The sequence below is a fragment of the Silene latifolia genome, chromosome 2 (assembly GCF_048544455.1).
Source record: "Silene latifolia isolate original U9 population chromosome 2, ASM4854445v1, whole genome shotgun sequence".
Classification (NCBI taxonomy): Eukaryota; Viridiplantae; Streptophyta; class Magnoliopsida; order Caryophyllales; family Caryophyllaceae; genus Silene; species Silene latifolia.
The window spans coordinates 84,912,961-84,939,996 of NC_133527.1; the positions used below are offsets into that span (position 1 = coordinate 84,912,961).

Below are 27,036 nucleotides of genomic sequence, written 5' to 3' on the forward strand. Positions count from 1 at the left end.
TCTTTACCCTGGGGAAGTCAATCTCCTCAAGGTTGTTCTAATTGTTTTCTAGTTGTTTGATATTTTACATAACTAGGAGATCACAAGGTAATTTATTACCTATTGATTTCGAGATTGAAAGGACCTTAACCAAAAATAGAAGAGTTGCTAGAGGTACTTCAACAGTTGTAGGTATTGGAGAGATTGTGGACATTTAACCAAATAACATTGAGTTTGTCAACCCTTTTTGCAAGAGAAGGAGAGGATAACCCAATTCAAAACCTACCACAAAATCAACCCCCAATGCCTAAATTTTCATCACATTCCGTACCAACCGAGGAGAACCTACCAAACGGTACTCCTACACCATCACATTTAACCGGTAATTTCATTGCCAAATCCGCATTCATACAATTAGTTGAGAGAGGTCAATTTGGAGGGATGCCTAGTAAAGACCCTCATTCACATATGGAGACTTTTTGTGATTATTGTGATGCAATTTCTCAAACCGGAGTTACTCAAGACCAAATCTGATGGGTATTATTTCTTTTTCCTTTGATCGGTACTGCAAAGCAATGGTTGAAGAGCCTAGGCAAGGCTACCCTTGGTATTGATTCATGGAAGAAGTTAGCACTTGCCTTCTACAAGAAATTCTATCCTCCAGAGAAGACTAATATGTTGAGAGCCCAAATCACCGGGTTCAATCAAAGGGATGAGGAATCATTATATGAAGCATGTGAGAGATTTAAGGACACTTATCGTTCTTGTCCACACCATGGACTTAGTGAGTGGTTCCTTGTGCAATAATTTTGGAACGGCCTATATGAAGACTCACGCAATGTCATTAATATGGGATCCAACGGGATGTTTACCGAAGTTAATGACAATCAAACATGAGCCAAAATCGAAAAGATGGCGGTTCATAATTCCCAATATAGTAGGCCTCGAAAGGCCACAAGAGGAGGAAAGCATGAGGTAGATTCCATCACTCAATTGGGTGCTCAACTAAGTACTCATATCGACACCATCAATTTGAAGTTTGAGAATGACATGGCTAAGCTTGATGAAGCCTCCAAATCACCCAAACAACATGTCAATGCTATGGTGGCATCATCCTCAATTCCAAGTGGAGTATGTGAAAGTTGTGGAAACTTGGGACATGATCAAAATGAATGTAGGGGAACAAATGAATAAGTTAATGCTTTCCAAGCATACAAGAGTGGTACCCCTTATTCCAACTACTATAATGAGAATACCAAATTTCATCCAAATCTTTCATACAAGAGCCAAAATGTCCAAAACCCCCAACAAACATACACCCACCTCCAATGAGAAACCAAGGTCAAAGACCCTTTTTCAACCAAAGTCAAGGTTACCAAAATCAACCTTCCAACTAATAATCAAATGACCAAAGCTTTGATGTTTAAAAAGCGGTCCGCCAAATTCAAAAGAACCAACAAGAATTCTTCACCCAAATGCAAAAAGATAGCCAAGCTAAAGAAATCACCATCAACAACATTCTTGCCCACACAGAAATGTTAGAGACTCAAATGACTTAATTAGCATCTTCTAGCTCTCAAAGACAAAAGGGGCAATTACCGCCTCAAGGTAATCCCCCAAGACATGAGACGGTTAGTGCCATACATTTGAGGAGTGGTACAAGATATGAGGGGCCGAAGTGGTCAATTGATGAAGATATTGTGGATGCTAGTGACAAGCAAAGAGTTGTGGAGAACTCTAAGGAGGTAGATCCTACATCCAACGAACTTTCAAAGAAGAAGAATGAAGAGAAGGCTAAGGAAAAAGAGCCTATTGTGATTAGACTTCCATTCCCAAGTCGCCAAGCTAAGCCTAAGCTTGATGAGCAACTTGGAAAGTTCATGGAAATTATGAAGAACTTAGAAGTCTCAATCCCATTCACGGAATTGATCAATCATGTTCCGGCTTATGCAAAGTACATGAAAGATATTCTTACCAACAAGAAATCCATCCGAAAATTAGAGACTATTGCCTTTACCAAAGTGAGTAGTGATATTCTTCAAGGGAGTTCCCCCCACAAAGCTCAAAGATCCGGGAGGTTTTTTTATTTCATGTACCACTGGCGACACTACAATCAAGAAAGCATTATGTGACCTTAGAGCAAGTGTAAGAGTCATGCCATACTCGATATGTAAGAGGCTAGGAATGGGAGAGCTCAAATGCACCAACATCACTCTTTAAATAGCGGATCGATCAACAAATATACCTTTAGGGGTATAGGAGGATGTGCCCGTGAGAATTGGAAAATTCTTCATCCCGGTAGACGGTATCGTTGTAGACATGGAAGAGGATTCCAACATTCCTATCATCTTAGGAAGACCGTTCTTGCATACCGCCAGAGCGGTATTCGATGTGAAACATGGAGAGCTCACACTTGAAGTAGGGGACGAGACAATCACTTTCAATCTTGACAAAATAATGAGAGCTCCCCGACTACATGAGCCATGCTTCATGGTCGATCTCTATAGCCGAGAAAGTGATAGAAAGAAGTTAGAATCTCTATGCAAAGATCAAGCCATGGGTAAAGAAACACCACCCATATGGAAGAAGAAAGTGGGTGACCTTCAAGTAGCGATATTCGGAGAGCAAGGAATTTTCAACAACAATAATGAGAGATTAAATAGCTCACCCATCATGACAAGTAATGATGACGACCTCATTAGCCAAGATAACAAGAAAGGAGAGTTGCTCTTGTCAACTCATGACATCATTGGGGAACAAGCTAGTGAAGTTTGTGGTCTATGTACGATGAATTTGAAGGATTGCTCAATCTTTATATTTAACATGCTATGTCCTTAGACCAAGGCTTTATTGATCCTTGTCATCACTTTGACTTGGAATGCAACAATGAAGATAACAATGTGCAAAGGTCTACCTAAGACCTCTATCATGAAAATGAGCAAGCCTTCGACTACTTCTACAAGGTGTTGAGCAACATTAACAGCACCTTGGCTTTGCCCACTTGACATCTCATCCAAGAATGAGAGTTTGGTGGAGTCCTCCCTAAACCACCATTTGTAAATATTCTAACCCCTTAACTCGCATTTTATTTCCTTTATTGCATCTTTGTCATTTTTGGATTCGCATTTTTGTGCTTTGATCAAGATTTTTGACGTGAGAGCAGGTGAGGGAGATATTTTAATGTGTTTTGATGTGTAGTGTTTGACCAAGTGTGGGGATAGCAAATGCCTAGGCTAACCGAGCCTTTTACGTGCACCCACAACATTTAACAAAGGAAAAGAAGAAAGAATGATATGGGAAAAGGAATCCCCACGAGCAGACCTAAGCTCGTGGGAGCTGAAGAGGGTCTGAGCGTCCCCAGCATCAATCCGCGCGTCCTGACCTTAGAACGTGGGAGATGGGATAGTTTAAACTGAAGAAAATGTCCTGTAGGGAAATCTGCGCAAGCCAACTTCAATCCGCTCGTACCCAACTTCAGGACGCTCGAGCTGTAGTAATTCGCGCGTCCTCGGAAGTTCCAAATTTACCAAATTTTCATGTAAGGAAAACTGCGCGTCCCAGGAAAAATCCGAGCGTCCTATCAGAAATTCGCTCAAGCTAAGGAGGATCCGCGCGTCCTGGCACTATTTTTAAATTTTGGGAAATCCTGTAAGAGGATCCGCGTGTCCCGTGAAGAATCTGAGCGTCCCAGGCCTGTACTTAAGCAAAACACGGGACAACCCCTTCCGTCCCAATTCATTTCTATCTTTCAAAAAAACAAACACACACCTTTTCTCCCACTTAAAACCTCAATCAACCCATTCAAAAACACAAATTTCTCAACAAAATTCACCACCATTCAAACAAAACTTGCTCAAAACAAGATTAAATCACTCCTTTATCAACAAAAGACCATCTAAACACCAAATTCTTCACAAATTGAATCAATTTCCTAGGGTTTGGAAAAAAATTCGAATATCCTAAATTGATTGAGGAATTGGTTGAAATTTGAGGAAGCAAGGAACATTCAAGCAAAATCTTGGTTTGTTGATACCAATTTGAGAAGGAGAATACAATGGCAAGGACCAAAAGCGGAACCAAGGCACCCAAGACTCCAAATTTATCAAAGAGACAACAAGCTCTTCTTGCATCTAAGGCTTTGGTAGTGACCCAACCAAGGGTGGAAATCCAAGAAACCGCAACTTCTATTGAGGAAGCTACCACACCTACTCCGCTTATAGAACAATTGCCAAATTTTGCGGAGGTAACTTTCTTAACCGATGCTCATAGGAATGCATTTTTATCCTTGCTAAAATGACTATTGTGGCTACCTAGTTTATTTGTCAAGACACTTTGGAAAAATTGGGTGTGCTTGAGCGAACTAGAGCATTTTTCGAGTCCATGAGGTTGTTAACCCTCTTTGAAATGGAAGAATTGACTTACCCTTCATTAACCAGTGAGTTCATAAGCTCCTTGAAGGTATATAAGATAGAGACTTGAAATTACGTTGAATTCCGTCTTGAGAACAAGAATAGAAGCATGACTAAGACCGATTTTCGTAAAGTGTTTGGTCTATTGAAATATGATCATTTTGAGAAAAAGCCTTTGAAGTATGATGCCGCACCCCTTTGGAAAGCTATGACCACTGTCGAAAATTTGATTCTTTCCGGGAGTGCCATGCTTTATATGTTCACCATCCGGGCATATGAGTATGGCACAAGTTTGTGGGTAATACCTTAATTGCAAGAAAAGACGCCAACCACTTCACCGAGCTTGATTTTGTCTACCTTGAGTCCTTCATGAATATCAATGGAAAGTTCACCAAAAAGTAAAACATTTTTCAACTATTGCTTGATTGGTGGCTTGAGATTGATAATGGAAAAGATGGACCGACCTTCATTGTAAACGGCGTCTTGGTAACAAGGCTAGCCAAACCCTTTAACCCGAATTTCAAAAGAGATAACACCCACAAACCGGTTAAAGGGAGCAACCTCCTTGATATGAGCACTATGATCAACAAATTCCATTGGGTCAAGAATGACAATATTGACAACAAATATGAGTGGCTCATCAAAGAAGCTAAGTCCTTTGTCTTGCCTAGCAATATTTTCTGTATCTCCACCGGTAGACCAAACAACCTATTACCCGTCTCCAAGGAAGCCGAAGTGATAATTAAGCAACATAGGGAACCAAATGCAAAGCCCTCCTCCACCATTGGCTCTAATGTCGTGGTAGGCAATGCTATTTAACCCAATTAATGCAACAAATGCATAAAGAAGCTCACGATGATCGGGTGAATGCTTACCGTGCCCAATATCCACCCCTTCTATATCTAGCTAGGCAAGGACTTCTTGATCCTTCATGTCCTTTGCCTATTTGGGTTGATAAGGAGGTATTCTTCCCAAGTGCTTCTCAAGATGCCGAAATCGATAGTCGGGTGTGTTAGAAATCTATATCTCATTATTACAACATATTCTTATATGTTACAATTTAATTTAGTCATAAAATTAATTTGGATCTTATGCATGAAAACATGAATAAAGATAAATAAGAAATCTTTTTCCTTACATTGAGAAATCGGATTATTGGGCACAAATGAGTTCTCCTACTCACTTGTTCCTGAGCTCTCCTAATATTGGATGAACAAAGGATTCAAGTTTAGAATCCCTCCCAAGCAATAATACCCAGGATAATAACCTCTTAATAAGATAAATATTATTAATACTAGAACAATATTAATCTAAATAAAATTAACCCAAAAATATTGATTTTGATCTCTTAATTTTCGGTTAAGAGAAGGGAGAAGAAGAAGTAATTTTATCTCTCTAAAACTCTATATTTTAGATGATGTTAGAATGAATAATACACTAACTAATGATGTAGTATATTAGGTAAATTATAGAGAAAACCCTTTGGTCTTTTCTACAAGGAAAACCGGGTAGGAGAGGTGGGTAATGGCCAATGCATGAGCTTCAAATCTTCCCAAGAATTATAGGCATGTAAGGCTATGCATTAGGTCTTATAATTATGCCTTCCACTAAACATAATTAACACAAAAATAAGCCTAATACTCCCTCCTTATTTCGGCACATATGGTGTAAAATGGAAAAACCATTTTACACATTATTTTGTCAATTTGTCACATGTAACATGTTTCATGACATTTGATATATAAAATGTATTTTTAACAATTAAAAATCAACATATTAATAAAATATGTCACTTATAAAGTTAACCTGGTAATTCATAATTACTTGTACCGAAATGAGTTCCCGAGTCATAAATTACAACATTCTGTATTTATAATAATCAATTCATTCTGTTTCAATTGTTTCAGTAAACAATAATTTCATCTAAGTAATAAAACAATTCGATTACTTAGACCGTATCTTATTTAATCAAATTATAACGAGATACGTAAATATTACTTCCAAAATCGTCCGTCAATTTTAAGTAATTTAATTAACCCGTATCGTCATACGATCAATTAAATAGTCAATTAAGAGTGTTACCCTTTAGGTATGACCTAAGGGGATCAACTGATCACCATCGTCGCACGACAGTAATGTCAAACTCTAGTCAGCCAATCATTACCGATATGTGTGGACCAGTTGATTGTAAAACATTACATCCCACATGTATTCTTAAAATGAGACTTAAACATGTGATCATCATGATCGACAGTTGTGATCGCATTATTGTCGGAGGACACATATTCCAACAATCTCCCACTTGTCCTCGACAAGTGTGCGTCACCAATTCTCTTGTCCTATTACTATCTTCTACTCAATACAAGGTGTCTTTCAGGTCGTACTTGCAAGTGATCATATCGAGAGTGGTTTCCTCGATCTGGAGAACAACTGATTGACCGGAATCATCTACCATGGATACCTTCCGAGCGTGGCCACGCATTTCCAGTTCACTACTCCTCGAGTGGCCCTGAGATATTGTTATAACCCTGACTAGGGGTGGACAATTTCTGTCGCACTCATTCCCTTCGACTAGCCACAGCCATCATAACCCAAAATATGCCCATTTGACCCCATTTACGAAGGTCGTAGTAACACAAATCAAAGTTAATCTGAAACTGTGCCATCTTAGGCGAACAGTCTTTAGTCAAAAGAATCGACTTATTAGAATAATATAGTAGCTCTCGCCACGACCAAGCTATATAAATTTGCCAGAACTCTATAAGCTGTCATAAGGCCCGACAAGGTGTTCCTAACAGTCTGCCTATGTGATCGACTAGTCATCACACATGACTCCATGGCACTTGAACTTGCCATCAATCGCATCACACTCTAGTCACTTCGAGACGTCACCTCATACAAGTGACTATGGGCGAATACTATGTTAATCCGTGTTCACTTTAACGGGGTTCAATTTGTCACTATAACCCGTTTGGATGTAACAATGTATAAAGAAAAGATAAAAGACATATGTGATTACGAACATGAACAAAAACAACACTTTTATTTCATTTCAAAATCTAACAAAAACTTGGTACACGTTTAAGTCCCATGGACGCAACATGTCCATCATGCTTGGCCTGCGATAAAGGCTTGGTGAGCGGATCGTCTATGTTGTCATCCGTCCCAACCTTACATATCGCAATCTCCTTTCTTTCAATGAAATCTCTAATTACATGATATTTTCTAAGTACATGTCTTGATCTATTACTAGACTTAGGCTCTTTAGCTTGGAAGATCGTCCCACTATTATCACAATAGAGAGTGATGGGATCATTGGCGGTAGGTACTACTCTTAGACCTTTCGTGAATTGCCTGATCCACACAGCTTCCTTGCCAGCTTCTGATGCTGCATTGTACTCAGCCTCCATTGTTGAATCCGCATTCACAGCTTCCTTGAAGCTTCTCCAGCTAACGGCACCACCATAGAGCATGAAAACAAAACCAGCTTGTGATTTCATGTCATCTCTATCCGTTTGGAAACTTGAGTCCGTGTAACCATTAACACGGAGCTCGATGTCTCCTCCAAACACTAAGATAGAATCCTTAGTCCTTCTCAAGTACATAAGGATGTTCTTGATGGCTATCCAGTGACTCTCACTTGGATTTCCTTGATATCTACTCGTCATGCTAAAGGCATACGAGACATCAGGACGTGTGCATATCATGGCGTATATGATTGATCCAACAGCGGAAGCAAAAGGGATCAACTTCATGCGTTCAACATCATGGGGTTCGGAGGGACATAAATACTTGCTCAATATGGTCCCAGTTACCATAGGTACCAATCCCTTTTTTGACTTGTTCATGCTGAACCGTCGAAGAATCTTATCAACATAAGACTCTTGACTTAGTGCCAATATCCTTTTGGATCTATCTTTATGGATCCGGATACCTAATATGCGTTGTGCCTCTCCTAAATCCTTCATTTGGAAGTGGTTACCTAACCACTTCTTAACAGAAGATAACATCGGAATATCATTTCCAATGAGTAGTATGTCATCGATATACAAGATTAGGAACACAACATTGCTCCCACTAAATTTCATGTATAAACATGGTTCCTCAACACTTCGAGTGAAACCATTCTCTTTTATAACATGCTCGACTCGATGATTCCAACTTCTAGATGCTTGATTAAGACCATAAATGGATCTCTTAAGTTTGTACACTTTGTTAGGATTCTTAAAATCAACAAAACCTTCGGGTTGTATCATGTACACTTCCTCTTCTAAATGCCCATTTAGAAAAGCGGTTTTGACATCCATTTGCCATATTTTATAATCATGAAATGCGGCAATCGCTAACAAAATCCGTATGGATCTTAGCATGGCTACGGGGGCGAAGGTCTTATCATAATGGAGACCTTGGACTTGGGTAAATCCTTTTGCCACTAGCCTAGCTTTGTAGACATCATCATGTCCTTCTATGCCATTCTTGACTTTGAAAATCCATTTACATTGAAGAGGTCTTGCCCCTTTAGGCAAATCTACCAAGTTCCAAACTTGGTTTTCATGCATAGAATCCATTTCGGACTTCATGGGTTCAAGCCATAAGGAGGAATTAGGAATAGAGATTTCGGCCTTGTAGGTGGCGGGCTCGTCACTTTCTAAAAGCAACACATCGAGTGTTCCATCTTCTTCGATAAGTCCCACATATCGATCGGGATGGCGAATAACTCGGCCCGTTCTTCTAAGAGGAGGAGGGATAACCGCTCTAGACGACGAAGGAACATCTTCTTGCGTCTCTACCTCGGATTGTGGATCTTGAACTTCATCAAGTTCAAAATTTCTCCCACTCTGTCCCCTAGAAATAAAGTCACTTTCTAGGAAGATAGCATCTCGAGACACAAACACTTTGTTTACTTGAGGCTTATAGAAGTAATAGCCTCGTGAGGCCATGGGATAACCTACAAAAATGCATTTTTCGGATCGTGGTGCCAACTTATTGTCATTTTTTATTTTGACATAAGTATCACAACCCCAAATTTTCATATGGGATAGAACTGGAACCTTTCCTCTCCATATCTCATATGGAGTCTTTTCAGTTGGTTTGGTTGGACTTACGTTCAAAAATTTTATTGCGGTTTGAATCGCAAATACCCAAAACGAGTTCGGTAACTCGGTTTGACTCATCATGGATCGAACCATATCAAGTAGGGTTCGATTTCTCCTTTCGGCAACACCATTGAGTTGTGGTGTTCCGGGTGGAGTAAGTTGTGATATAATACCACAACCTTTCAAGTGTGAATCGAATTCAAGGCTAAGATATTCTCCACCACGATCGGATAGTAGTGCCTTTATCCTTTTGTTCAATTGGTTCTCTACTTCGTTTTGAAACTCCTTGAATTTCTCAAAAGCTTCACTTTTATGTTTCATTAAATAGATATACCCATATCTACTCAAGTCATCGGTGAAGGTTATGAAGTAGTCATAATTTCCTCGAGCGGTGATACTCATTGGTCCACATACATCGGTATGTATGAGTCCTAATAGTTCACTTGCTCGTGTCCCTTTACCACTAAAAGGATTTCGAGTCATTTTGCCAAGAAGGCAATATTCGCATGTTCCATATGATTGAAAATAAAATGGTGTAATCACATTAGTCGAAATTAATCTTTTGATGCGATTCTCGTTTATGTGACCTAATCGACAATGCCAAATGAACGATTCATTTGGGTCACTTGATTTGAGTTTCTTTGATTGAATGTTATTGATATCATTACTCGGATTCGAGGTTTCTAAAATGTAAATTCCATTAATGGAAGAAGCTTGGCCTATAACCAAATCGTTCCTTGAAATAGTACAACGATTGTTCTTAATGACTAAACAAAATCCGTCCATGTCTAACATAGCGATAGAAATAATGTTTTTAGAAAGTGTAGGCACATAAAAACAATTATGTAAATATAACTCAAATCCATTAGGCAAAGCTAATACATGAGGTCCTTTGGATTCGGCCGCTACTCGAGCTCCATTTCCAAGGCGTAGATCCACATCTCCTTTGCTAAGCCTCTTCACGTCTCTTAAACCCTGTAAATGATTACAAAGGTGAGAACCACAACCGGTATCCAGTACCCATGTCGTAGTGGAAGTATAATTTATATTAATAACATAAATTTCCTTAGGAATTTTACCTTTTGGAACGATGATTCCTTCCCTTATATTTCGCAAATATACGGGATAATTCCTAAGCCAATGTCCCATGCCATAGCAATAATGGCACTCATCTTCAACTTGCTTGAAGTTTTTCCCTTTCTTTCCCTTCTTCTTAAACTTTTTGCCCTTAGAAGCAAGAACTTGATTGCTTGAGCTCCCACTAGTTTTGGCATCTTTTTCTTCCAAAGACAAAGATCCTATAGATTTTATGAGGCGGTCTTCCTGAGACCGGCTCACAAGAGATCTTCTAGTAGTAGTAGGAGGTTTAGAAGAAGTGATGAAGTTTATGTTTCCATCCGAACCTATCCCAAAAGAAATTTCTCTAGAAGTGTCGAAATCATTGTGGAAGCAAACGTCGTCAAAAACATTGTGGCAAGACTCAATAGTTATCGGTGCGGTGGCGTTTGATGGATTCATTGTAATGAACTACAAGTATGGAGGAAAACGAAATATTAACATTTGTCTTTTTAAATCATACTTGTAAATAAAATTAACAAGATATGAACATTTATATAGTGACCTCTACCCAACTATAATAAATGATTCCAAGACCCAAATTCATATTAACTTAGGGCACGGTGTGCCGAAATACCCTTTATTAACATAACTCGGTGGATTAACCTTTTAATCGATTCTACTTTTAGAACTCTTGGTCGATAAAATTACATTAATATTTATCTCTAGCCCGAAACACATCCGGAAATCGTCGTGAATACTTTCGTTGAGTTCAACCCAAATTTCGAATAAATGTGTTTATGATCCAAACTCATATCAACTGAGGGCACGGTGTGCCGAAATACCCCTCATTAATATAAATTCGGTGGATTGACATTTATCACCCACTTCCCCTACGTAACAAGGTTTGTACCCCGGTGTGGCCGAGTGCACTCCCTCACGAAATAGGTTTTCATGGTTTCTACTTTTTGGTAAGGCTATGTCTCAATTGTTTATTTTTAGCGAGAGGTCATGTCAATTTATTATCTATCACGTTTTAAGTGAACTAAAGCGGTGAATTACGATAATTGTAATTGACACGGTCGATAAACTTGATTAAATTGATAATTGATGGGTGTCTTTTATATGATGTTTTGCACCTCATTTTACACGCATTTCAGAACTCATTTGTGTAATTTAAGCTACCATTTCCCCCATTTCCGTCTACTTTCGTGTTTTTGTAGTTTATTGCAGAAATGTGAAAAATCCAGCGGAAATCGAGCTAAATCCGTCCCCGATTATCCTGCATTGCATTTGACGTGAAGTATTCACTTTAGGAACGAGCTTGGTGCGCATTTCAAGCCCAAAAGACAAATCAACGAGATTTTAGAAGTCAAGTAGAAGCTCAAGCAGTCGATCGACCACTACCATCAGTTGATCGACCAACCTGCGGATTCCAGAAGCTACTGTACACTGAAGAGCAGTCGATCGACTGCCATGCTTAGTCGATCGACCAAGCTGCTATCCCAGGCGATAATTAAAAGACCGAGGAACTTGAAGCCCATTATGTTTAGGTTTTGATAATAAGTGTTACGTATGTTTGCTATATAACGTAACCTAGAACATCAGATATAGGCATCCAATTTCGATCCAGTTTTTATCTAAGTTTCACATTCAGTTTTAGAATATCATAGTTAGGGTTTGGAATATTGGTTGCATCGGATTTTCATTCATACTTCTAATCATTCCGTTACTATTCTTCTGCAATTTTCGGTATTCCTTCTGTTCTACTTTCAGTTCATCTTTATTGCGTTGTTAGGTATAGAATTGTTAGTTAGAATCCAAGCCAATTATCGTTTATGTTAATTGTTTGTTCTACTATTTTTAGCATGAATTCAGTAGTCTTTATCGTCAATATTATTGGTTATTTTCGCCATAGCCATGAGTAGCTAAATCAATTGTGCTAGGATGTAGGGGAATTATAGCGTAGGCGGCGTAGTATTAATTTGGACTGAAATCGCGTGTCAGTCGATCGACTGCCATACCTGGTCGATCGACTGACCACGTGAGGTTACCTTTTGTTTTAATTGATTTTAATGTTGTATTTAACGAATCGAATGCATGCGACCAGTTAGATGCTTAATTTATGACTGACCCATTAGATCGAAAGATAGGGAAAGTTGTTAGATCACCAATTAAAATGACTAAACTGTGCTGAGATCGAAAGATAGGTAAAGTTTAGATTATTAGTCACTTTTCAGGACGAGAGTTAGTATTAGTGATATTAGGGACTTATAGCGAGATCGAAAGATGCTATTTGTTAAGAGTGGACCGAGAGGACCTCTTGTTTTCCCGCCTAACATGTGTTCGATTTAGACCTGTTTAGTATGCTGCCGCCGAAGCTATAACGAACTGACCATCCTAGTACCTCTTTTTATACTTGATTTCATCCGTTTGCTTAGTTTACTTTATTTTATTGTTCATTAGCTATAGACCAATCCAATCAACCCTCACCTTATTGTTACCTTAGGCATTATATATAGTCAAGCTATTTCAATCAATGGTATTTATATTCTAGATACTTGCAACGATGTTTATCATTTAGATAATAAAAGACTCAAAACAGGTGATCCTGATCTATCTTATTTATGGCATTGTCGATTAGGACACATCAACGAGAAGCGCATTAAAAGACTAGTGTCGACTGGTGTAATTAAACCTTTTGATTTTGAATCATTTGGTACATGCGAATCTTGTATTCTTGGCAAGATGACTCGTTCACCTTTTCTAGGAAAAGGATCTCGAGCTGGTGAGTTATTGGGTTTAATACACACCGATGTGTGTGGCCCAATGACAGTCACTGCTAGAGGTAATTATGACTATTTCATTACTTTTACCGATGACATGAGTAGATATGGGTATATCTACTTAATGAGGTATAAAAGTGAAGCTTTTGATAAGTTCAATGAGTTTCAGAATGAAGTAGAAAACTAATTAAATAAGAAGATTAAAGCATTACGATCAGATCGTGGTGGGGAATATTTAAGCAATGACTTTAAAAATCACCTTATAAACTGCGGTATTGTATCTCAGTTAACTCCTCCTGGCACACCACAATTAAATGGTGTGGCTGAAAGGAGAAATCGAACTTTATTAGATATGGTTCGATCGATGATGAGTCAAACAGAATTACCTAAGTCATTCTGGGGTTTTGCCATTTTATCTGCTGTACAATCACTTAATAAAAGTCCCACTAAAGCAACTGACAAAACTTCATATGAGATATGGAAAGGGAAAGTCCCGAATCTGCGATACATGAAAGTATGGAGTTGTGATGCTTAAGTCAAGAGTAAGTCTGACGATAAGCTTGCACCTCGTTCTGAAAAGTGTATTTTTGTAGGCTACCCTAAAGAAACTTGTGGATATTACTTCTACAATAGTAATGAGAACAAAGTGTTTGTGGCTCGTGAAGCTGTCTTTCTAGAAAAAGAATTTATTTCTAGAAGACAGAGTGGGAGAAAATTTGAACTTGACGAAGTTCAAGAGCCACAAACTGATATGACAATACAGGAAGATGTTCCTTCTACGTCCGAATCGGTATTGTTCATTCGAACCTAGGAGGTCGAAAAGGGTTAGTCGCCAGCCCGATAGATACCTTGGTATTATCGAGGAAGATGGTGACTATGAGGTTTTACTTTTAGAAAGTGATGAACCCAAGACCTATAAAGCAGCTATTATGAGTTCTGACTCTAAGCTATAGCTCGAGGCCATGCAATCCGAAATGGATTCCATGTACGATAATCAGGTATGAGACCTGTTTGACTTACCTAAAGATGTTCGACCTCTTCAGTGTAAGTGGATATTCAAGATTAAAATCGGCATGGATGGACATAAAGATGTCTACAAAGCTAGATTGGTTGCAAAAGGTTTCACTCAGGTTCATGGTTTACACTATGATGAAACTTTTGCACCGGTTGCTATGCTTAGATCTGTTCGGATAATGTTAGCGATTGCTGCATTTCATGATTATGAGATATGGCAAATGGATGTCAAAACCGCTTTCCTGAATGGGTTTCTGGAAGAGGAAGTGTTCATGACACAACCTGAGGGTTTTGTGGATCCTAAAAATCCTAACAAAGTATGCAAACTTAAGAGATCCATTTATGGTCTTAAGCAAGCGTCAAGGAGTTGGAATCATCGTTTTGATCATGTTATTAAACAGAATGGTTTTTCTCGAAGTGTTGAGGAACCATGTTTATACATGAAGTTTAGTGGGAGTAAAGTTGTTTTCTTACTTCTTTATGTGGACGACATATTACTCATTGGGAATGATGTTGATATGCTTGCTTCTGTTAAGAAGTGGTTGGGAAATCACTTCCAAATGAAAGATTTGGGAGAAGCTCAGCGCATCTTGGGTATCCGGATCTATAGGGATAGATCCAATAGGATATTAGCATTGAGTCAAGAAGCATATATCGATAAGATTCTTGACCGATTCAATATGAAAAACTCCAAGAGAGGTTTTCTACCTATGGGCAGTGGGATCACTTTGAGTAAGTCACAGTGTCCTACTGAGCCTAAGGATATTGAACGCATGAAATCGATTCCCTATGCTTCCGTTGTTGGGTCGATCATGTATGCTATGATGTGTTCTCGTCCCGACGTCTCGTATGCTTTGAGTATGACGAGTCGTTTTCGAGAAAACTCCGGTGAGAGTCACTGGATAGCCGTCAAGAATATTCTCAAGTACTACTTGAGAAGGACTAAAGATTCATTCTTAGTGTTTGGAGGAGAATCTCAATTACGTATAAGAGGTTATACGGATGCCAGTTTCCAAACCGACAGGAATGATTTGAAATCCCAAGCTGGTTTTGTCTTTTTGTTGAACAGAGGGGCGGTTTGCTTTGGAGAAGTTTCAAAAAGTCTCGTGGATCACGATTCTACAACGGAAGTGAGTACATTGCATCCTCTGAAGCCGCAAAGGAAGTCATTTGGATTAGGCAATTTTAGAGGGACCGAAAGTAGTTCCGACCGCCGAGGATCCTATCACTTTGTATTGTGATAACAATGGGGCTATTTTTCAAGCAAAAGAGCCCAAGTCTAGTAACAAGTCTAGGCATGTACTTAGGAAATTTCATGTAATTAGAGATTTAATCGAAAGGAAAGAAATTACAGTTTGTAAGGTTGGGACAACTGACAACATCGCTGATCCTTTAACCAAGCCATTGTCTCAAGCTAAACATCATAGTCATGTAGTTTCGATGGGGTTGAGACGAATGCCGAATCATTTGTAAATTATATGATATGTAATAATCAAAATATTGTATTTATTATTTCATATATGATAAGTTGCATTTATCGTTATATTCAGTTTTATATCTGAATTTATATACTTTGTTTTCTCCAAATAGGTTGTAAAGACAATGTCAAACCCTATTAAGTGAGCTGGATTAACATTGTATTTTGTCCCTAGTTACTTAATGAGGTGACGTCTCAGAGTGACTAGATTGTAAGGCGATAGATGACAGTTCGATCGTCATATGGTCATAGTGATGACCGGTCGATTACATAGGCATATTGTGAGACAATTTGTCGGACAGTGACCGTTTATAGAGTCCTTTTGTTGCTAGGTCGTGGCGAGGACTTCTATTTATTCCTTCGAGACAATTCTTTAGACTGGTGACTATTTGTCTGAGTTGGTACGGTTTTTCGGTGGCTTTGGTTTTTTGTTCTAGGTCGCACCGTAAAAGGAGGCCGATGAGCATTTACTGGGTCATTGTGATCTGTATCGAATGAAGAAAATAGGTCAACAGGATTGTCCTTTTAAGTCATATTTTATCTCAAGGCCACTCGAGGAGAGATAACTATGAATGCGTGGCCACGCTCGGATGAGATCTATAGTAGATTATCCGGTCGATACATCATTCTCCGATCGAGGAAACCACTTTATGATATGATCACGTGCAAGAACGACCTGGAAGACATCTTGCATTGAGTGGGAGATATTATTGGACAAGAGAATTGGTAACGCACACTTGTGTCAGACAAGTGGGAGATTGTTGGAGTAGTGTCCTCCACAATGAGTGCGTTTACATAATAAATCTCGTAAAAGGAATATCAGGGATTTATTTATTTATTCGTCAGCTGGTCATCGTTAATAGGTAATGATTGGCTGACTAGAGTTTGACATTACTGTCGTGTGACGGCGGTGATCAGCTGATCCCTTTAGGTCACACCTATAGGAAGGATCCCCAACTGAAAAACTAATTATTTGTGTTAGATACAGTTTAATTAGTCCCTTAAATATTATTAACTAAAGGATAGTCAAGTGAGTTTTATATTTGATGACGGGTTACGAACTCGGGACAAGGAGATTTATTAGAATTTATTAATTAATTGTTAATTAATTAATTTTATACGATTGGTGTATTTTGTGAGGCGGATGTAATTAGCTATTAAATTTTACAAGGAGTTGTAAAATTAGCTAAATGGGTTAATATTGACACATTGTATGTTGATAAAATGGTCTTATGATTACTTAATAGTTAAGTAGTCATTGGTAGTTAATTTATATTATTTAAGTGTTAAATAAATTAAATTAATATTTAATTATGTAAGATAATTAAATATGTGACTTATAAGCATTTGTGGGACAAATGTCAAAAGTCAAATAAGACCCATAATTATTAAATAGGCCGTTTTTGGTGAGTGGATGATCACCAACTATTTGGTAAATTTTTGCCAAATTGTGATGTCATTATCCATTCATGTTCCCCATTATCCTTGCCTATAAATACAAAAACACATAATGGCTTTGTGGTGTTAGAATTTTTTTGTCAAAAATTCCACAAGAAGCTCTATGTTGGTCGGTTGTGTTTTTGTTCAAATAAGAACAATTGTTATTCTTATTTCACCATCCAATCTTTATCAAAGATAAATATAAACTCATCTTATAATAATATACATCAATATTACTATAGTAGTAATATTACTAATATATTTAAGGGTTATTTCTACTTATTATCTAGTCAATAATAGTAGAGATTTTGGGTACTTCTTGGGTGCCACCATAGGAGGTACTCAACTTTGGGTACTAGTATTTGGAGGATCATCCTTAACATTTTAGCACAAGAACAACATCAAGAAAGGAGTCCTTGAGTTGTGCCCATTTTTAATGTAAGGAACTTTTGTCTTAAGATGGTTTAAAACCAACTTTTATACATTTTATTTGCATGCATGTAGATTTAGACCACATTATATTAATTTGTAACTTTAATATCATAAGATGAGTATTAATTAGGTCTAAATAACTAACAAGTGCTATTTAAACAACTAGAAATTATGTCTGCCTCTCTGTGGTTCGACCCGACTGCCGCTAGCTATAGTTGTAGTTGGAGATTATAAATTAATTTTTGACACCTCACGACGGGTATCAAATTTTGGCGCCGTTACCGGGGAGGCAATTGTTCTAATTTTTAGTTGTTTTTATTCAGTCTTTCTTTAGTTTAAGGGACTTCCGTTCCTTAAACTTTTCTTATATTCTTTTTGTAGTTTCTTCTTATGCGCAGGTCACAGGGTGGTGAACTAGTACCATTAAATCCTGAGATCTAGAAATCCTTGCGCGAGTTGAGACGATCACAAAGGGTATTACCGACAGAGGAAGAGCTGAGTACTCTGTCAAGCTACTACGAGACGCTCTGTCAAGGAGATCCACCTACATCTCCCGCCTCTACTTCTTCAAATTGAGACAGTTACTTCTCCGAAATCCCGCATGGTCAAGAAGCAACCATTGCTAGTCACTCGAGCCTACAAACCGCGAATCTCTACAAAGGATTCGAACTACCTGGGGAGGCGAGAAAATTCGAGCCAAAGCCTTCCTATATTAACCTGGTTGAGAGAAACCAGTTCGGGGGAGCTGCAAATGAAGATGCAGCCAAGCACATGGAGATTTTTATTGATTATTGCTGATCTATACCCCCGCCGGCCGGTGTGACCCAAGACATGATCAAGGAGACCATGTTCATTATCTCCCTTCGTGATGCTGCAAGAGAGTGGTATAGAGATCTGGACCGAGCTGCTCATGGGATCACCGACTGGAACTCCTTAGCCCTGGCATTCTACAAAAAGTACTTCTCTGCCTCGAAGACGAATGTCATTAGAGCTCAGATCACGAGCTTTAAACAAGGGCCTGATGAGAACTTTCATGAAGCATGGGTCCGTTTCAAGAAACTGGTGCGAACCATACCGCACCATGGGTTCGAAAAATGGAGCCTTTGCAATCGCTTCTATAATGGGTCAGTATGACGATCGAGGGCTATTTTGGATGTCATGCACCAATGGCCGATTTGCTGAGAACATGGGAGAGACTAAGGGGTGGAAGATCATCGATGATTTGGCCACTCATAAGGTGAATATGGGAATTTGAGAGGAAACCAGAGGAGAGTCACGAATCTTCCTCTCGTTCTTTGCACTAGAAGCTCTCACTGCAAGGTTTGACAAATATAAGTTGGGAGGAGCTTCCAAAGGAGGGATGTACCATGTTAACGCTGTTTCAGACGGTCCTTTCGTCTGTAGAAGATGTGGAGCTGAGGGGCATGTCTCGGAAAATTGTTCTGTCCCCTTTGAGTCTTGTGCCGCCTTTCAACACTATAGGCAGACAAACACGTACTATGAGCCGAATGTCCACTCCAACTTGAGGTGGAGTAGCCGAATGTCCCGAATCCGACTCAACCTCCACAACAAGAAGAAGAAGCAAAGCAAGCTTATGTGCCCCCTCATCATAAGCAACAACAATACCAAAAACCTCCCTATGTGCCGCAAAGAAAGAACAATCCCAGCATTCCGATTTTACCGAGTTTAAGAACTTGTCAAAGGAGTCCCAAGCTAGAGAGGCCGGGATGAAGCTACTAGAGAGCCAAATTGCTCAATTGGCTAGTAAGAGTACCACTCGAGCTCCCGACACTTACCAACTCAAACCGACCGAAAGAGACCCCGAATGCCATTACTTTGAGGAGTGGGTCTACCCCTGGAGGGGCCTCGCTATGGTCGAGGATGCCCCTGAAAAGAATGAGGCGGAACCGAGTCAAAAAAAGCTTTAACGAAAAATAACAAGAATAAGGCGTCTACCGGTATATCGGTCGATCGATCGATATACCCTTTGGCCGATCGATCGATATGCGCGTTACAGAGAGCTTACGAATCGTACACCTCAGTCGATCGACTGAGCATGGTGGTCGATCGACTGAGACCCCTGCTGATATTGAGAAATTTCGTCCTTCAATGCCCGATAATTTAAGAGACCATTTGTTCCGGGGTTCGATAACTCCGAAAGGGTTGGGGCAAGACCCGAGTGTTGATGGGTCCGTCCCGATTCCGAAGTTCGACCCAATGTCAGTCAATGGCTCACATTTGAGACGGTCTGAGGAGGGTTCAAGCTTCAATAAGGAGAAGGTGGTGGACTTTCAGCCAAAGTCCACGGATGCCAGCATGCGAGACTTAGAAGAGAGGGCTAAGGTACTTCTCTCGGCCCCGTATCCAGAGAGACTAGTGCCGACAAAGGAACAGGTATCTTTCAATAAATTTGAAAAGGTTATTCGTAGTTTGAATGTACAAGTTCCTTTCCTTGAGTTGGTCAATCAAGTGCCTGCCTACACTAAATTCATGAAACAACTCTTGTTTAAGAAAAAGTCACTTGAAAATGTGCATACTGTCGCATTAACCAAAGAGTCGTGCTCTTATTTGTCTCATACTGCACCCCATAAGCTAGAGGACCCGGGTAGCTTTTCTGTTCCTTGCAATATAGGTACCTTCTCTATTGAGAAGGCATTATGTGACTTAGGAGCTAGTATAAGCATCATGCCTTTGAGTCTAGCTAGGAAGCTCAAATTGACTAGGTTCGCAGTGATGATATGATGACAGACATGGGTCGACCGATCTGCAGTCCAGCCAATAGAAGTCTTAGAGGACATTCCTGTCCAAATAGGGAAGTTTTTCTTCTCCGTTGACTTCGTTTTACTTGACATGCCTGAGGATGCCCATATCCCCATTATTTTGGGTAGGCCATTTCTGCACACTGCTGGTGCAGTCATAGATGTTGGTCTAGGTACCTTGACTTTTAAAGTAGGCAAGCATTCTATTGTCTTTGCCCAACCTACTAAGAAAAAGGACCCCATGTGGCCTGTGACTTGTAATACGGTTTCTGACAAGAAATCGTACTTTGTGCTTCCTGATTTACCTATCTCTATTCCTGTTGTAACCCCTCCGCCCCAGATTGGGAGCAAATTGGAGGAAGATTTGTCTATTTCTGATATTGCAGGAGCTGGTTTGGGGAAGAAAGAGCTGCAAGTCACTCCAGCCGCAAAGAAGCCAATCGTTTCACGAGGAGGTCTTGGTTGCCTTAGCTATGCCACTGATGAGGAAGTTGATGATGAACCGGTCAAGGCAAGGGAGTCTGACTTGGACTTTGACGAGTCTGAAGAAGTCATTAACTGGGGAGATGTTGAAAGTGTTGATCCGTTGAGCCATACGGACGTGGAAGCTAAGAAGGGTGCAAATGATAAGATAAGCACCATTGAGGCTACCTCTAGTAGCCAGAAGTCGACGAAGTGGGCCATTCCGTGGCCGTTCTTGCTCAACTACTAGTTGATCCCATGTTTTCCAAATATTTTATTTGCTTTTGTTAGACACTTTTTATTGCTTTTGTGTGCGCGAAACTTCGCATTTTATTTTGCTTGCTTAGGATTTTATGCACTTTAGACTTTATTTTGGGTTTTGCGCAATTTTGGGCGCATATTATTGTGCATTTGCAGGTTTTTAGACCTCTTTAGCTCAAGTAATTGAGCAAATACGAAGAAATAAGAAGTTACAAAGAGTATCTTGATCGATCGATCGCCTCGAGTGGTCGATCGACGATCCGCAGTTCCGTGCTCTTTTTCCTTTCACCTCGGTCGATCGACTGAGCTATGTGCTCGATCGACTGACCTGCACTGCTGTACCTGTTTACGACCTCTCTCCTGCTATGTTTGGTCGATTTGCGGAATTAAGGGAGTTTTCTACTCCACTTTATCTTCCGTCATTTTATTTATTTCTTCTATTTTTCCAAATTATGCACATAATACCGCTTCATTATTGTCCTTCTCGATTTTATACGTGGGTTTTGTTTTGTCTTTCAGGTACTTATTAGTAGCACTGCTGGCTACTGAAACCTCCTAGCTCACGCTGGTTTGGGGAGGTTTCCTTTGCTGCGCTTAAAGTCTTGTAAGTTCCTGATTTCCACTTCACGTCATTTTTATTTACTTTCTCGCAAATTCCTATTTCTCTTTTCTTCATTACATGATTTTGCACAATGGGGACATTGTGCGATTTGGTTTGGGGACGGGTTTTGCGTCGCATATCATTTGCTTGCATTCACGTTTACATTTTGTTTTGCATTGTTTATTTCATTCTTATATTCAAAAAAAAAAATTTGAAAAATTTGAAAATTTTCAAAAAATTCAAATAAAATGCACGTTTATTTTATTTTTTTTAGGTGAAATGTGAGTATATATATATATTTCAAAAAGACATATCCAATTACAAAAGGACCAAAAAGCTTTCTACAAATAGAAACAAAGCATTCCTATTAACAGAAACCAATCCAAGTCCTTGCATTCAACTCATGTTGTCCTCCTCTTCGATCAGTAAAATTGCAAATTTGTTGTTGGACCACTATCTTCATCCGTTCTGCCACTAACACAGGCATGGCTACACTGAACTGAGTTCGAGCAAGATTGCGTTGATGCCAAACTGTGTACCTGTAGCACGAGAGCACCAAAGCTAGAGCCTTCCATTTCATGCTGCTATCAGAAACATTCAGCAGCTCACTATCAGTGGGGAAAGGACGTTCAATCCAGTCTTCAACATATTGCTGAACTTGACAACTGAATTTACATTCAGTAAAGAGATGCTCATTTGTTTCAGCCTGTTCTGCACACAGGATACACAGGTCATCCTGACAGCATCCATACGAAAAGAGCCTGACTTTGGTATTCAATCCACCCTGCATTATCAACCATGAATTGAAGGAATGTTTGGGCACATTCCATTCATTCCAACCTATTTTTGTCCAATGCTGAGTAGGAGTTGTTCCCATAAGCCAATCATATCCATGGCTAATTGTATATCCTTTTTGATGAGGAGCCCAACAGTTGTCAATGAATCCATGTTTAAGCTGCTCCTTCACCTTACAAATAGTCTTCCAAGTCCAAGTTGAGTCATTTGCAGGTGTATAGTCATTCCAGTCCATCCCTTTGAGATAAACACTATCTATCCACTTAATCCATAGCCTGTCAGCCTTCACATATATCCAGTTCACCAATTTTCCAACTGAAGCTATGTTCCAAGTGCTGGCTTTCCTCAATTCTCTTAATAGCAGCTTTAGGAATGACAAACATTGTTGCCCAGTAATTGTATAGCTTTTTTGCACCAATACTTCTGATCCTTGTCATCATTTTCTCCACAAGACTGCTACATTCTTTCTTTGATACTTTCCCTGGCTGAATTGGGACCCCTAAATATCTAAAAGGCATTTCCCCTTCCCGAAAGCCGTGATCGATAGAATATCATCTGCAAGTCCTCATTCATGCCATTAAAAAATATTTCTGACTTTGCATTGTTCATCTGCAAACCTGATGCATTAGAAAAGGAGGTGAAAGCTTTAACAAGGAGGAGAATAGATGGGGCATCTCCTTTGCAAAACATCAGGAGATCATCTGCAAACATGAGGTGAGTTAGCTTAATTCCTTTGCATTGTGGATGATAATGAAATGGCCATCTGGCTGTGGCATAGGCAATGAGCCTTGTCAAATAATCCATACAGATTGTAAAAATAAGAGGAGAGACTGGATCACCCTGCCTGAGTCCCCTCTTACCCTTGAAGTACCCAAAGTTGCTTCCATTCAAGACTAAGGTATAGGAAGTAGTTGTTATGCAAGTCATCAGGAGGTCAATAAATTTGTTAGGAAACTTCAGTCCAACCAACAATTGTGCCACAAACTCCCATTCTACAAAGATTCATAGGCTTTCTGCAAATCAACTTTGAATAAACATCTGGGAGAAACATTTTTCCTAGAGTATTGATGCACTATGTCCCGGCATATCGAACATTCTCAATAATGGACCTACCTTGTACAAATGCTCCTTGACTTTCATGTATCGATCGAGCAATACCAGGGCAAGCCTATTGCAAAGAATTTTAGAGATAACCTTGTAAAGTACATTGCGGCAAGCAATGGGTCCGAATCGTTTAACGAGGTAGGTCTCTCACACTTAGGAATCAAAGCTAATGTTTGTTGTATTCATTGAGTTAGTAGTTGACCAGTATTGAAGAAATCTTAAACAGCATCAACCACATCACTCCCAATCAAATCCCAGGAGTCCCTTAAAAATCCACTTGAGTACCCATCTGGACCAGGGGCTTTATCAATAGGAATGGAAAAGACCACCTGTTTGACCTCCTCAGAGAGCACTGGCTTATTCAGAATAGAAATGTGTTCCTCTGTACAAAATTTCCCAAATTCAAGGACTGCAGGTCTCACATGTTCAGTTACCTTTCTACTACCAAGGAGTCCATTATAATACTCTAAGAAAGCATCCTGAATACTCTGATTATCAGTACACATGTTCCCATGCTGATCTTCAATCTGAATAATAGTATTTCTGATGCATCTCTTCTTTATGCTGACATGAAAGTAAGCAGAATTAATATCCCTATCATCCGTCCATTTAATCTTGGCTTTCTGCTGCAGAAAACTATACTTTGCCTTGGTCAAAACTCTAAAATTCTCCATAGCTTCCCTCTCCCTGGTGATAAGAGAAGGATTCATAGGGTCACCCATAATATGACTCGGAACGGTAGTATTCTCATGATGACATTGCATTTGTATTCGTTTATGCCTAAGCCTTGCTAATTAACATGTTATTAGTAGAATCGTATAAGTGCATACCCACGAGTTTTCGTTAAATTTCTTGCTGAACTTGAGACTTGACTTTGAAAATTGGCAAACTACATCATATTTCTGAGATTTAAAGCCTATAACTGGTGACATCTATGACCAGTTTATCTAGGATGTGAGTAGTACTCCTTATGAGACATGTCAAATCAATTTGCATAAATATGAACTTAATCTGCTTAATACCTGTATGCATTCGGTTTGTGGTTTGTTGACACATGTGATAGAGGTTTCCCTTTATTCGTTTTACCCATAAGCTCCACACTGCCAAAATATCCTTTTTTGTCCCATTTACTACATCCTACATTTAGCCTGCCCTTGTCAAGCTAGTAGTCTTAGTTGTTGGGATTGTTACTTCGTTTTTGGTTGTGAATGCTCTTATTGAGATTTAGTTGGGAAAATGAAATGAAGGAGGAAAGAAACAAAGTTGAAACGAAAAAAAAAAGTGAAAAAGAATGATTCGAAAATATGAAAAAGAGGTTCTGTACTGTTTAAGCGGTCGATCGACTGACATCATAGGTCGATCGACCGAGGTTCGTGAGAAAGAAAGAAATCAAATTCGCATAATTCAAATCCTTATCTTTTGGCGAGTTTTGCTCCCATGTATTATTCATATCTTATGGGGAGTTAGTTGATTACTTTTATACCTGGAGATTATGAGATTTGTGCTGGCTATAGCACCGATTCGTTTGATTATGAGAAAGAAGAAGGATGTTGCCATATGGTTCCGTTTTGGTACTAGCTTGATCATCTGTACCTCCACTTTTCCATAAATGTTTTACCTCTTCTTACCCACACCTCACATATCCCATATATACCTCGGCATGTGTCATGGTCTTTTGTTGGTTGGAATGCATATGTACGGTTATAGAGATTGTTTTCATATTATATTGAAGGCATGTTCTTATAGGTCATAGTTAGGTGAGTGTCACTACGAATGAATTCTTTCTAACTTTACATTATTCACCTGTGCTTATTTGAGTGATATGAGCGACCCGTGAGAGTCCAATTTGATAAGTCTCTACAGTTGACGGTTCAGTAGTTTTTAACGACTCCATAACTCGTTTGCATGATTCATTTGCTAATTGATTGTTGGTTGTGCATTAAATTAGTTTAGGCTTTACACATTGCATTTCGCTCTGAGATTGAACTCGTTCCATTAGGTCATTAGATCGAGTCTAGTTCTTGCTTGGGGACAAGCAAGGGTTTGGTTTGGGGAAGTTTGATGCGTGTCTTTTATATGATGTTTTGCACCTCATTTTACACGCATTTCAGAGCTCATTTGTGTAGTTTAAGCTACCATTTCCCCCATTTCCGTCTACTTTCGTGTTTTTGTACTTTATTGTAGAAATGTGAAGAATCCAGCGGAAATCGAGCTAAATCCGTCCCCGAGTATCCTGCATTGCATTTGACGTGAAGTATTCACTTTAGGAACGAGCTTGGTGCACATTTCAAGCCCAAAAGATAAATCCACGAGATTTTAGAAGTCAAGTAGCAGCTCAAGCAGTCGATCGACCACTACCATCAGTCGATTGACCAACTGCGGTTCCGCTTACAAGACATCAAGAGCAATCGATCGATCGCCATGCTTAGTCGATCGACCAAGCTGCTATCCCAGACGAGAATTAAAAGATCGAGGAACTTGAAGCCCATTATGTTTAGGTTTTGATAATAACAGTTACGTATGTTTGCTATATAACGTAACCTAGAACATCAGATATAGGCATCCAATTTTGATCCAGTTTTTATCTAAGTTTCACATTCAGTTTTAGAATATCATAGTTAGGGTTTGGAATATTGGTTGCATCGGATTTTCATTCATACTTCTAATCATTCCGTTACTATTCTTCTGCAATTTTCGGTATTCCTTCTATTCTACTTTCAGTTCATCTTTATTGCGTTGTTAGGTATAGAATTGTTAGTTAGAATCCAAGCCAATTATCGTTTATGTTAATTGTTTGTTCTACTATTTTTAGCATGAATTCAGTAGTCTTTATCGTCAATATTATTGTTATTTTCGCCATAGCCATGAGTAGCTAAATCAATTGTGCTAGGATGTAGGGGAATTATAGCGTAGGCGGCGTAGTATTAATTTGGACTGAAATCGCGTGTCGATCGATCGATCGCCATACCTGGTCGATCGACTGACCACGTGAGGTTACCTTTCGTTTTAATTGATTTTAATGTTGTATTTAACGAATCGAATGCATGCGACCAGTTAGATGCTTAATTTATGACTGACCCATTAGATCGAAAGATAGGGAAAGTTGTTAGATCACCAATTAAAATGACTAAACTGTGCTGAGATCGAAAGATAGGTAAAGTTTAGATATTAGTCACTTTTCAGGACGAGAGTTAGTATTAGTGATATTAGGGACTTATAGCGAGATCGAAAGATGCTATTTGTTAAGAGTGGACCGAGAGGACCTCTTATTTTCCCGCCTCACATGTGTTCGATTTAGACCTGTTTAGTATGCTGCCGCCGAAGCTATAACGAACTGACCATCTTAGTACCTCTTTTTATACTTG

At 39.2% G+C, this 27,036-nt stretch overlaps 1 protein-coding gene and 2 non-coding genes across 3 annotated transcripts; all 3 read right to left on the bottom strand.

The window, feature by feature from the left end:
* Nucleotides 1-654: 654 nt before the first annotated feature.
* Nucleotides 655-761, bottom strand: LOC141645042 (small nucleolar RNA R71). Its single transcript, XR_012544637.1, has one exon. It is a non-coding gene; the product is annotated as a small nucleolar RNA R71 (small nucleolar RNA).
* A 17,909-nt stretch (nt 762-18,670) lies between these two features.
* LOC141645153 (small nucleolar RNA R71) lies at nt 18,671-18,777 on the bottom strand. The gene has a single exon (XR_012544740.1). It is a non-coding gene; the product is annotated as a small nucleolar RNA R71 (small nucleolar RNA).
* A 3,362-nt stretch (nt 18,778-22,139) lies between these two features.
* On the bottom strand, nt 22,140-22,802 carry LOC141641030 (uncharacterized). The gene has a single exon (XM_074449707.1). It carries the CDS (start codon nt 22,800-22,802, stop codon nt 22,140-22,142), a length of 663 nt encoding a protein of 220 aa, XP_074305808.1.
* Nucleotides 22,803-27,036: the final 4,234 nt, after the last annotated feature.

Bases quoted from the DNA above. Each gene is read 5' to 3' on its own strand.
- LOC141641030 (XM_074449707.1), bottom strand. From the start codon at position 22,802: ATGGACTGGAATGACTATACACCTGCAAATGACTCAACTTGGACTTGG.